We start from the raw sequence: 14,185 nt of genomic DNA on the forward strand, positions 1-14,185 counted from the left end.
GCCTAGACTTAAGCTTTTTATATCTTATCTAATTTAATTTTCATAGAAACTCTGTGAAGTTGGTATAATTATTCCCTTGTGCAGATAAAGAGACTCGAGGCTAAATCTGGAAAAGATAATGAGTTGCCCAAAGTCAGGAATTAGAATCTAATTGTGGTAGACTCCTAAATTTTCCATTTTGCCTTCTGACTTTTGCTGTCTTTGCAGTGTCTAGGGACACATCAAATCCACAGCCTTTGTTTCAAAGAGGTACTGATGGTGTAATAGTTCTGAGGTGGCTGAATAATGGGCCCCCAAAGCTGTCCATGTCCTCATCCCTAGCACCTGCAAATGTTACCTGTATGAATCTTGTGATGGCAGGATTATCCTGCCTTGTCTGGGTGAACCTGGTGTAATCAAATCGTATTAGTAAGAGGGACAGACAGGGGAGAAGGTGATGTCTTGATGGAAGCAGAGATTGGAGTGATGAGCTCTGAGGATGGAGGATGGGGCAATGATCCAAAGAATACAGGTGTTCTCTAGAAGCTGGAAAAGGAAGGGAGCGTATTCTCCCTTAGATCCTCCAGAAGGAACATGACCCACCAGGACCTTGACTTTCATCCAGAAGGCCCATTTTAGACTTCTGACTTCCAGAATTATAAGGTGATAAATTTGTGTTGTCATAAGCCCCCATGTTTGTGGTAATTTGTTATGCAGCAATCAGGAACACATACAAGTCCCTGTAAAACAATGAAATTTTGCTGTGTACACTGTGGCATGTCAGGGGACAGCTCTGCCCAAAGTTCTGTGTCTGGAGAGGACTGGCCAGTCACTCACATGTTCTGTATCCTCTAAGCTCTCCACGTGGTTTTATCTTCTGCTTCTTAAAAAAACAGTCAGTTTGGGAAAACTGAAAAAATACAGCAAATGTTATATTTTCACCAAAGTTTGGAAATTCTTCCTCTGCTCATGTCACCCCTTGGTGGGATGACATCGTCATCGTCTTACGGAGTTTGGTCGGCTAAATGAATTTCTCTAGCCCCAAAGCAAAAGGCACCTTACTCTGACCATCTCCAGGGTGTATTCCATCAACCTGGCACTTTAAGTGCAGGTAGAGCTTGGCATCCAACACCATTTGATGATGGGGTGGGCGCAGCCCTGCAGGCTGAAGGATTGATGGCACAATCAGTATTGAGGTGACACAGGGCTGTCATAAATGCTTAGACCCTGCAGCTCTTCTAAATTAAGAAAATGTAAGTCCCCAGATGAAGAATCCCCAAACTATTAAACTGGCTGTGCCTTGGAAACAAAGCGCAGAAGTGCTATAGGCTTTGCACTTCAATCCACGTTGTTAAATTATAAATTATTTCCACACTGGTTAGTGTCAGAGAGATTAAATTTCATTTCTTTTTTTCCCAGTTTTATTGACATATAATATTGTATTAGTTTAAGGGGTACAAAATAATGATTTGATATATGTATCTATTGCAAAATGATTACCACAATAAATTTGGTTAACATCCTTCACCTCACAGAGTTATGATTTTTTTTCTTGTGATAAGAACTTTCAAGATCTACTCTGTTAGCAACTTTCAAGTATATAACACAGTATTATTAACTATAGTCGCCATGCTGTACAGAACTTATTCATCTTATAACTGGAAGCTTGTATCTTTTGACTACCTTTACTCGTTTCCCCCACCCTCACCCCCCACCGCTGGCAACCACCAATCTATTATCTGTTTCTATGAGTGCAGTTTTTTTAGATTCCACATATAAGTGAGATCATACGATATTTGTCTTTTCTCTGTCTGAACTTGTTTCAGTTAGTATAATGCCCTCAAAGTTCATCCATGTTGTTACAAATGACAGGATTTCCTTCTTTTTATGGCTGAATAATATTCCATGGTGTATATATATATACACCACATTCTTTATCCATTCATCCATGGATGGACACTTAGGTTGTTTCTATGTCTTGGGTATTGTGAATAATGCTGCAGTGAACACAGGAGTGCAGACATCTCTTTGAGATAGTGATTTCATTTTCTTCGGATAAATATCCAGAAGTGGAACAGCTGAATCATATGGTATTTCTATTTTTAACTTTTTGGTAGGAACCTCCATAGTGGTTGTACCATTTTACATTCCCACCCACAGTGCACAAGGGATCCCTTTTCTCCACATCCTCACCAACACTTGCTGTCGTTTGTCTTTTCGATAATGGTCATTCTAACAGGCCTGAGGTGATATCTCATTGTGGTTTTTATTTACATTTCCCGGATGATTAGTCATGCAGAACACCTTTTTATATATTTGTTGGCCATTTGTATATCTTCTTTGGAATAATGTCTATTCAGTTCCTCTGCCCATTTTTTAATTGGATTGTTTGTTTTCTTGCTATTGGGTTTAATTTCACCACTTCTTATTTCATTTTTATTCATTTCATGTGATGAATTTAGTTAAAAGTTAATGAGTTGTTTGACCTATCCTTGTTTGATTGTCCTTTAACTTGGGAAGCCTCAGCTAATTCCAGTGAAATTCAAAACATTAGATAAGATTGAAAATGACTTTCTAGTACTTTTATATAAAAGAGGCCAGGTGTGGGTCCTATTTGGTCCATATGAATGGGCCTGTGGCCTCTATTCAGTTAGAAGTACAGAAAAAACACCAAAGAGGAGGAAGACAAGTGTACAATGTCATTCCATATCTGCATTTAAAAAACGCACCAAGGCAACATTCTGCTTAAACAGCGGGCAGTGCAGCTGAGGTTGAGACACTTCGCCTGCACTAAAATAACTTCTCACGCAGCTGCTGACGTTTTGTTTCTCTCTGTTTTGATGGGGTCTTTCTGTGCGTTGAGCAGGGCTTTCTTAATCTTATCTATAATGAGAATTTTTTTAGTGCTTTGTATTTCCTCATCATTGTCCAAATGAACGATGCATATGCTTTCCTAGTTTGATTATCTCAAAGAATTTGTGAAGATTTGGCCTTCACATACAAATACTGATTTAAAGTTGTGCTAGAGAATATGTATCAGATAATAAAGAATATATTAAAACTATAACGTGGAACTTCCATTTCCCAAACTCCATGGAATGTGATGAACCTTCCCATAGATTCCTTTTCATTAAAGTATTACCCAGAGTGGGTAATACTGTATTCTGGATGTCATGGTTTTGTGAGACACTTTACAAGGGGAACTTGAGGACTGCTGTCTGTTTCCATTTAGCATGGGAATTACAAGGGTGATACCCACCATGAAGAACCCAAACCTTTGAATACAGCAATCATTGTCATATTGCTTTTGAAAAATGTGACCTTAGTTGGCCCTTGCTGTTCATTGGGCTGCATTGACGTTTTCTCGTATTCTCAGAGCCCCTGGGGGTGGTATGCCTGCAGTTAAGGGGAGTCGACACTAGATGGCACTCACAACATTCTGATTGTCTTAGCCTTGCCTTTCACCTTTCACCTGTGAGGTTGGAGAATTCTGGCAGGGAACCCTGATACTTAGTGTTGTGTTGTAATTGATGGTATCCCCCCATGGTGATCTGGGGGATTGTGCGGAGCAAAACTTCTGCCCTTGTTCTACGTTTTCTCCTCCAACATGCACACATGCACACACATATGCATGTACACAAATGTGCACACACACAAACGTGTGCACACACACACAAACGTGTGCACACACACACATGCACATACACCCCCACACACACTGTCTTGTTACAAAAGGAGGAAGAAAAGGGACATTTGAAAAGAATAGATAAAGATTATTACCAAGAATGTCTCTTTTGGTGTCAAGATATGCTTTATATAATTCACAATTACATTTGAACATTAAACAAAATTCCATTTAGAATAAGGTACAGAGGAAAGTCTGCTCAGTGAATGATTCTTAGCTCACACTCTCTCTATTGTTTCTGATTTCGTTCTTTATAAGTGCACTGGGTGAACGATATCGGGCTAGGCCTCGGTGCCCTTCTCCTAGGTGGGAATAACAGTACTGACCTCACTGGGTGGATTTTAGAGCTAAAAGATGTAACACATCCTCAGCATTCACTGCACTTACTCCCTCTCCTCCGGGGACTCTCAGGACCAGATATTGCGAGCTTCCCATGTGGCAGGCACTGGTCTTGCAACTTCATATATGAATGCATTCACTCTGGAGGAATTCTGTTATATGTGTCTTATTATTACCATTTATCATATGAGGAAACTACGAGTGGTAAAGTAGTTTTCCCAAGGTGACACACTAGCACAATGTTATTAATTATTTTATCATTATTGATGTTGTTGTTGTTTCTACTTGTAGTAGTCATGATGTTTGCAGCTTTTCCTTGGGGTCTTACTGCAAATCAGCAAGGAGTTATCTTACCAATGAAAGTAACCACACCAGATCTAATGAAACCTCATGGCCCTTCACCAGTGCAGAGGACTCAGATTTCTCTCAGCAGGATTCTGTCCCAAACTAATTAACCACACGCAGAGAGATTGTGTACCTCTCCCCTCCCACAGGCTTGCCTGCTGTTTCTCCTCTCTGGTGCCCTCTCCCTGTCTTCCCCTGTAGGCTGGGGCTCCTCAGGAACACCTAGAGACAGTTAATACTTTATTGCTTATTTCCTTACATAAACAGTCAGAGGCAGAGTGATGTTGCATCTTACAGAAATCAAAATCCAGGGAGGTTGCTGACTTGGGGTACTCAGTTTGGATATGTTAAGCGTGAGGTACCAGTGGGATGGGCAGTACCCAGCAAGGGAAGGCTGGAGTGGGACCGGGGCCAGGCATGGGATCTTTGTGGCAGTGGGCAGAGGAGGGAGTGACAGAAGAGCACACGATGATGCTGCCAAAAGAGAAAGTGGCAATACGCAGTGCCTAGCTTGATGCCTGGCCCACAGAGAACATTCAGTCGATCTTGGATAACCGGCTGAATAATCAAAGTTCCTGCATGCTTCCCGAGTCTGTGCTAAGCATGTCGCAGCCATCACTAGCTGCTGTTCTTATCACCCCTGCTCTACAGAAGAGGGAGCCAGCACTCTGGGCGGTGAGTCCTGTGCTAGCGGGCACAGAGCTGGCCCAGACTGTTGCCAAGAATGAAGCCTCTGCCCTCAGAGCCCAGCGCCCCAGCCTTTCCTAGGGTGATGGCTGCTGCAGGGAGGGTTTTACGCAAGAGCCAAATCACCTCTCCTCTCGCGCTCGGCCCAATGTTCATGTTGGGGATACCCTCTCCACCTCTCCGGAAGTCCCTGCCAAACCTCCAGGTGTGGCTCAGAGGCCTCAATATCCCCAGCCCACCACATCTCCTTCTGTCTCTGCTCACACGGCTTCTTCACCTCCCTCTCACTGATTTGAGACCTAGTCCTTGAATTTGAACAAATTGAGGTTGACTTCTGCTGCCAGCACTAACTAAATAGTGACTTCAAGCCAGTTTCTTAAATGCAATGTTTTAGGTAACATGGTGCACCATAGTCTATGGAGAAGACATGTTCCGTGGGGATTTTAACATATGATACCCGCCCACACTGTATAAGCTGTGAGTGTCATGAGTTTATTTATTTATCATCTCTGAGTGTCAGAGTTGCTGGTTCAGCGAGTCACAGACTCAAGTTGGATTGGCTACACTGTATTATCGTATCGCCTTTGCTCTGCCTTCTCCTACCTGTGGATTTGGCCAGTCTCTGCCAGCAGGTGAGTGCCCTGAGGTTCACAGGCAGGTTGTACTCATTTTGTATCCTATGCGCAGTCTGACACCCAGCTTGTTGAGAACTAGGTGGCCTTGGAGTTATGGCAATTAAATGAGTGACTGAATGAAAGATACTGTGTTCAGTGAATATTGTCATAATGACTTAGTTGGGTGATTGAGACAAAAGAAAAGTGCAATGTGGAAAGGAACATAAAATAATATAAAGCTCTTTTTGTTTTTTAAAAAGGTGTTTCTGATGCTTTTGCAAGATTCCAAAAAGCATCCTGACACTGCCCCAGGGACCGAGTCAGAGCCGCAGTTCTGCAGGCCTCCACAGCATGCTCCTGGGTCCTGTGAGTACACAGTATCTCTTTGTATTTCTCCTGGATGGATAATGTTACTATCCGCATTCAAAACCATAGTTTTAAAAGCTGCATAAAGAGACTGAAGACAGTGAGGGGGTGTAACTGGATAGAAAGGATACAGGTCAGAGGCAAAAGGCTTAGAGTTTTATCCTGCTTTGAGTAAAACTGTGTGTTTATGGACAGCTTTATCTTTTCTTTAGAACTTTATTAAACAAGCAATTTCTTAGTGTGTAAAATTAGAATAATGAAAACAATTCGTCTTGTTTTACCTGCATCACAAACAAACCAATCCAGCCTACATTCACGGTGTACCTATCACATGCAGTCATTTTGCTGGGAATAGGTTTATGTGAAGAAAAATCCAGATGTGAGCCTTGCGTTCTTAGAGCTTCTGTCCAGTTGGGACCAAAAACTGGTCGTAGGTTTCATGTTCATACCACCACACATAGGCCTCAACGGTCGGACAGAATCCAGACTTGGTTTTTAGATGTGTGACTGCAGCTTCTGTCAGTCCAATTTCTACCATATTTTAGTAACAACTCACCTTGGAGCTCTGAGCTGGGCTCTAGAGGTGTGGAGGGTCACAGATCCCAGAGCCTGCCTTCAGAGACCTCAGTCCGTTAGGCCCATGAATAAATAACTAAAAGTAAATATGCTATAATGTTTACAACAGGAGTTTGCCAAACTGCATTCTCACCAGCTACACATGAATGTTCCAGTCGCTCCACTTCCTCTCCAGCTGTTGTCATTGTCAGGTTTAAAAAATACTAATTTTAGGCGTTGTAATGGGTGTGTAGTGGTTTCTCATTCTGGTTTAAATTTGCTTTTCCCTAATGATTAATTGTGTTGGGCATATCTTATTTTAACAACTTTATTGAGATATATTTTGCATGCCATACAACGTGACCATTTAAAGAGTACAATTCAATGGCTTTTAGTATATTCTCAGAGTTGTGCATCCATCACACTATCAATTTTAGAGCAATTTTCATTACCCCCCAAATAAACTCTGCATCAACTTAGCTGTCACCTCCCATTACCCCTATCTCTTGCAGCCCTAGGTAACCTATAATCTCCTGTCTGTCTCTATAAATTTGCCTATTCTGGACATTTCATGTAAATGGAATCATACAATATGTGGTCCTTTGTGACTGACTTCTTTCACTCAGCATAATGTTTTCCAGGGTCATTCGTGTTCTAACGTGTGTCAGTGCTTCATTTCTTTTGGTTGCTGAATAATGTTCTACTGTGTGGATAGACCACGTTTTGTTTGTCCACTTTTCAGACACGAGTCCCTCAGGCAACCCACAGCCAAGCCAGAATTTTGCAAAAATGTTTCCGCTCCGCTCTTTCCTCTCCGACAAAGAGATCTAGGAATTGGGCCATTTCCTTGTGACTGTACTGCTCTGGGGAAGGGGTGGAGCAAGCTGATAAAAAATAGCAGGAAATTTCCTACCATCTTGAAAGTGGATTTTTTTTTAAACTAGGAGTTTGGTTGGTGGCTGTAGATCTTTGGCTTCCTGGGCTCCTGTAAAGTTGTTTTAGTCAGTCTGTAGTTGTTTATTTGCTGTTTCTGTAGGGGAACAAGGGCCTGGAGCTTCCTAATCTGCCATTGCCTATGTCATCCTATCACCTTAACCTCTTTAAAGGGCTATTTTTGTGAATGAATACTCTGACCTTTACATCTTTTGAGGTTTTGGATAAAGGTTGTACAGTGACACTCAGCTTTTTCTCTCTGCCCTATTATCAATAGCTTTTTCTGACTTTTAGCACCTTTTTAAAAAATCTGGAAACACTGAGAATTTTCAAAATCACCAATTCCCATTGTTTGCTTAATATTTCTTCCCTCAAATTATCTTTCTCCTTTCTCGTTTTACTATAAGCATCATGAAGAAACAAGGCAGCACTGTTAATTCTTTGTTTGGAAATCTTGTTAGCTCAATATCCAACTTTATTACTTACAAATTCTTCTTTCCATATAACTGGAAGAGATAATTTTGCTAAATTTTCTACCACTACATAGCAAGGATATCCTTCCTCCAGTTTCCACTAACATGTTCCTCACTTCCTGCTGAGCCCTTATGGGTAGCATCTTTAAATCTCAGATTTCTACTAACAGTCTGTCCAAGGAAATTTAGGCTTTCTCTACTATGCGTCTCAACATTCTTCTGTCTTTTGTCCACTCCCTGATTTCAAACCATTCCTACATTTTTAAGTATTTGTTACGGCAGATATCCATTTCCAGTTACCAAAATTTGTATTAGTTTTCCATTGCTGTTAACAGATTACCATAAATTTAGTAGATTAAAACATTGCCATTTATCGTCTCACAGTTTCTGTGGGTCGGAAGTCTGGGCACAACATCACTGGATTCTCTGCTCAGGATCTGACAAGGCTGAAATAATGGTCCCATCTGTGCTGCATTCTTATCTAGAACCCTTATCAAGGCTCTCTTCTAAGCTCATTCAGCTTATTGGCAGAATTCAGTTCCTTGTGGTGATAGGACTGAGGTCCATGTTTTTTGGCTGGCTATCAGTTGGGTTTGCTCTCAGTTTCTAGAAGTCACTCAAGGCCCAACCACATGGCCCTCTCACAACATGGCATGTTTCTTCTTCAAGAGGAGCAGGAGAAACTCTATTTTGATTAATTTAAAGGCAACTGATTAGACCTTAATTAGATCTGTAAAATCTCTTTACCTTTATCATATGATGTAGGAGTGACAGCCATCATATTCAAGGTCTCATTCATACTCAAGGGGAGGAGATTGTAAGAGTGTGAGTCATTGGGGGTCATTTTAGACTTCCACCTACGAAAAAATAGTATTATAACATGCTAAATTGGATTTCCATGTTACTAATGAGTTTGAGCCCCTCTTCATGTTTATTTGAATTTCCTGTTTTGTAACACAGTTGTTGCTGACTGTTGCCTATGAATTATACATTTTTTAAGAACAGTGTTTTAAATTTATTTTTACTAAATTACTGCCTACATCTTATTACAAATGGCATATTTCTTAATTGTACAAAGAGATGAATTTTTACATGGCACACACCTGTGTGACCACCACCCAGATAGAGATAAAACATTGCTAGCATCTCAGCAGGCCCCCTCGTGTCCTCTCCAAGTCAGACACCCTCCCCCAAAGGTAACTCTGTCACTTTAGAATAATTTTGCCTGTTGCTGAACTTTGTATAAATGGAATCAAACAGCAGTACAAGAGTCTGTGTTTTTTCTATTTTGTCTCTGACATCCATCTATGTTATTGCTCATATAATTTCTGTGTACTAATATTCCACTGTATATATCATAATTTATCTCTGTTTTGCTATTTATATAAAAGTTTTATTTTAACTGGACATATGCATCATTTTCTCTTTTCATTATTTGCATTTTACCTAAAGTTTTATTTTTGATCATTCGTTTTAAGATACATTAGTTAGGGCCGGCGCCATGGCTTAGCGGTTAAGTGCGCGCGCTCCGCTGCTGGCGGCCCGGGTTCGGATCCCGGACGTGCACCGACGCACCGCTTCTCCGGCCACGCTGAGGCCGCGTCCCACGTACAGCAACTAGAAGGATGTGCAGCTATGACATACAACTCTCTACTGGGGCTTTGGGGGGGGGGGGAAAGATACATTAGTTAATGACTTTCTTATATGAGCAAATTTAAAGAAAATATAATTGTTATGTTTTCATAAACATTTTGTCATCATTGAGAATTTAGGATAATTTACATTGAAAATGTATTGCCTACATATATCCTCTTCATTATGGTTATACATCTATTTGGAAAAATGATAATTTCATGGTCTGAATTTGGAGAACTTTATGAAAATCCATGTAAATATATCAGAAATAAAACATGAAAAACAGCTAATGTTATGTGCAAAAGAATCGTATTTTAAATTTAAGATAGAACCCCGAGGAAAGAAAAATGATAGTGTTTTCCATTACCATTGTAAAATATGACATAAAAATGTAGTTTTATTTATCATCGAAATTAAAAATTCTGGAAATGGAAAAATACGTCATTTAAAAATCTATTTAAGTATTTCATTACTAAAAAAGAAGTGAGTCAAGGATGCATTAAAACAAATTTGGTATGAGATTGCCTACATTTACCAATTTTATTATATTCTGCAAAATCCTCCACGAAGCTCGCCATGAGGCCTCAAGGTGAGTGAAATTTATAGCGCTTACCAGACGCGACTCTATCAAAACGCTGGGCCAGGACTTTGGAGAGTGTGCATTGATGTCTCCTAGGTAAAGTGCTTTAGTTACCTTTGTGCGTGTGTGATCCACGCTAAGGAAATGTAATTTATAGAGTAAGAGTTTACAAAAACCTTTCTTCTCCTACTGATGCCCTCAAAAATTGCTTTTTTATTATTGATTCCTGCTCCCAGGCTGCACGTGCCTGTGGGCACCCCTCCTCTCTGCACACGCCATGTGTCTTCAGAAACGGTCTTCCAAGGGGCCAGCTCTCAAATAATTCACCTCTTGCTTCTCTGAGAGACTGATGAAGGCAAAATAAAATATATACTTTTTAATCATGGGGACCCTAGTAGCTCCATAGAAACGAGATATGAAGACTAACACCTGGAACTTCACGGTCGTCCCATGCCTGCGATACAGGTGTGGAAGTCCCTTCTTCATGGAGCGAGAAACTGTTTATTAGCAGCCTGGAGTGTATCAGACACTATGATAGGCACTTTCTGTGCATTTTCTCACTTAACCCTCTTAGCCAGTTTGGAAATAGTCTTCTCTGTCTGTTATTTAGATGAAGAGAGTAAGGTTTAGAGAAATTATCTGATTGCTCAAACCTTCAGTAGGTCCAATATAAGACTCCTATCCAGGCACAATGCTTGCCATTGCAGTCTGTTTGGATCCTTTATTTTATTGCAAAGGCTTTTCCTAGGCCCAATAAACTAATGTTTATTCTAATATTTGAAATATACATAGATAACTGGGTTAACTAGTTGACTTCCTGAAGAATTTAGTGATTTCTTTTTTTTCGTGAGGAAGATCAGCCCTGAGCTAACATCTGATACCAATCCTCCTCTTTTTTCTGAGAAAAGTTGGCCCTGAGCTAACATCCATGTCCATCTTCCTCTACTTTATATGGGACACCGCCACAGCATGGCTCGACAAGCAGTGCGTTGGTGCGCGCCCAGGACACAAACCGGCGTACCCCGGGGCTGCCACAGCGGAGCGCGCGCGCTTAACCGCTTGTGCCACTGGGCCGGCTCCTTTAGTGATCTTTTACATCAGAACCATGACCTGGAGAATATGTTAAGACAGATTATTGAGCTCCATCCTAAATATTCTGATCCAGTGGTTCTAGGACGGGGACGTGTGTTTCTAACAAGCTCCCCGGTGATGCTGCTGGTCCAGGCACCACACCTTGAAATCTGCTACTTTGGTGTAATAGTAGGAGAATTCTACTTAGAATCATAAGTTTGTTTCTGTTCTCTCTTTCTACTTCTTTCTAGCAGTGCAGTAGTCTTATGGACTGAATTATGTCCCCCCCAAATTTGTATGTTGAAGTCCTAACCCTCACTACCTCAGCATGTGACTATATTTGGAGATAGGGTCTTTAAAAAGATGATTAGGGTTAAATGAGATCATTTGAGTGGGCCCTAACCCAATCTGACTGGTGTCCTCATAAGATGAGGAGATTTGGAAATAAAAAGACACCAGGGATGCCTGCCCCCAGAGAGAAGACCACGTGAGGACATAGGGAGGCCAAGGAGAGAGGCCTCAGAGGAAACCAAATCTACTGGCACCTCGATCTTGGACTTCCAGCCTTCAAACCTGTGAGAAAATAAGTTTCTGTTGTTTAATCCACCCAGTCTGTGGTACTTTGTAATGGCAACCCTGGCAGACTAACTAATACAACTGAGCAAGTCATTTCCTGGCTGTGCTCACACACACACCGTGAGAGGTTTGGCTGTAGATTCCTGAGCCCCTAGCCGCTTAGCCATAGCACTCTGTACTTATGGCACCCTCCTTGAGCTACCATCAGTGCTGGCCCCACACGGGCACTGGCCCACTGCACAGTGCTCTCCCAGCGTTGGGTCAAACATGACTGACAGCAGCTGGAAGTCCCTCTCCGCCCTCCTGAGCAGTTATTCTTCCTCTCCTCTATATTCCTGCAACACTTAATACCTGCTTCTTTTATAGGTTTGACCAGGCTGATTTCTTGTCACTTATTTGCATGCTTTTCATTTTCTTCAGTAGATTCAGCATTTTAACCATCTAGTGTTCGCAGGCTGTATAGCAGATCTCAGTAACAAGCTCTCAACACTGCCCAGAAGTCTCACCCTGTCTCCTGGGCTAACACTCTCCTAGTCACTGTGAAGTCAGTTTCAAATGTGCCACACTCACAGCTCTGGCCCCTCCTGCCCTTCTCACTCTGTCAGAGCAGCCCCCTTCCTGCATCATAGAGAAAGCTGGCATCTACCTCCCTCCCCCAAAACTACCACACCCTCCCATCAGCACCCCCCTTTCCTCTCTGCTACAGGCGAGAGCAGGTCCCTTTTCCCAGCTGAGACCGGTTCCTCTGTCCATGATGAATCCCTGCCCACCTTCTAAGCAGAATTCTTTTCTCTGTATTTTCGGTTTCTCCCCATCTCCTGGATCTTTCCCATGCTCTTCCTCAGTCTCTTACCACTTCACTTTCTACAGCCTAGCCTTTAAATGGTATCATTCCCCCAAGCTCAGCCAGCCCCAGACCCTCTTCTCTCCCTACTCTGTGCTCTTCCTGCAGGCTGTTTTGTTCCTGACGGCAGCTGCTTCATCTCTGCGCTGCTGATGCTCACACATCTACAGTCAGCTCAGCTCGCTTCTCTTGGCCGTAACTGCCCACTTAGCAATTCCATTCCAATGCCTCCCAGGTACCTTAACTTCAACATGTTCAAGTCCAGCTCATGATTTTCACCCATACACTCTCTCTCTCGTTGTTTCTGGTCTTAGAGAAGGTCGTCACTCTGTACCTTGCTTGCAAGTAAGAATGTCAGAGTTATTTGTGACACCTTCTCCCCTCACCCTTCATATACAGTCATCCCTAAATTCCATCAATTAATTCTCCACACTGTAGCCAGTCTTTTTTTTTTTTTTTTTTTTTGTGAGAAAGATTAGACCTGAGCTAACACCTGTTCCCAATCCTCCTCTTTTCCCTGAGAAGATTGGGCCTGGGCTAACATCCGTGCCCATCTTCCTCTACTTTGTGTGGGATGCCTGCCACAGCATGGCTTGATGAGTGGTGCATAGGTCCACGCCTGGGATCCGAACCTGTGAACCCTGGGTTTCCAGAAGCAGAGCTCATGAACTTACCACTATGCCACCAGGCTGGCCCCAAGAGTCTTTTTTAAAAAATGAGTATTTGATCACAATCCTCTCACTTAAAAACATTTAATGGCTTGCCATTTTTCTGGACTCAAATTCTGCCCATGGACCCCTGAGATGATACATGGTCTGGTCCTGTCTGCCACCACTGTGTGCTGCAGCCCAGCTGGGTTCCTTTCAGTTTCTTGAACAGATCAAGCTCCATCTTTCCCCCAGAACCTTCACAACAGTCCTTCTTCCTACCCCAGTGATCTCTCCCCCTTCTTGCTTCTCTGAGCTAATCCCTATTCTTTCTTCAGTGCATGGTTTAATTATCCCTTTTTTAAGGAAGTCTTTCCCAACCGCCCAGAGCAGGTCAGATCCCTCCTTACAAGTGCTCATGGTGCCCTCTTAGCCTTCACAGCACCAGGGACAGGTTGCATTTAAATAGTTAATTGTACTTACTTAACACCTGTGCTCACTAAAAGAGTGGCGCCCAAGCCCAAGAAGATGCTTTATTTATTGCTGAGTTCCTAGCACTTAATGTAGCAGCTTTACATAGTAGACATTGAACACATATTTCTTGCCTGACTAATTGACCAGATGAATGAGTAGGCAGACCTGCAGCCCTGCATGTGAAGGCAGGTGGTGATGCTTTGGCCTCTCTTGGCTTCACTTCGAGGGCTTCTGGTATCTGTATGTCGCTGTGCACAGTGTGCTCCTTTGGAAGAGCAGGTCATATGCCCTGTCCCACCTGTTAAATGAACAGCCTCAGAGTGCCAGCACACTGATGTGTCATGGTCCCGGCTGCTATGTTCATGGTGTAGTTTTAAGAGAA

At 42.2% G+C, this 14,185-nt stretch overlaps 1 protein-coding gene across 1 annotated transcript in view; it reads left to right on the forward strand.

The window, feature by feature from the left end:
- Positions 1 to 14,185, forward strand: part of ABCA13 (ATP binding cassette subfamily A member 13) — a 448,014-nt gene that overhangs the window by 265,650 nt on the left and 168,179 nt on the right. The window contains exon 43 of the mRNA XM_058534839.1: positions 5,910 to 6,015. Coding sequence (XP_058390822.1) covers positions 5,910 to 6,015 — 106 coding nt within the window. The remainder of the gene's footprint in view (positions 1 to 5,909; positions 6,016 to 14,185) is intronic.

Source organism: Diceros bicornis, chromosome 41 (genome assembly GCF_020826845.1).
Source record: "Diceros bicornis minor isolate mBicDic1 chromosome 41, mDicBic1.mat.cur, whole genome shotgun sequence".
NCBI lineage: Eukaryota > Metazoa > Chordata > Mammalia > Perissodactyla > Rhinocerotidae > Diceros > Diceros bicornis.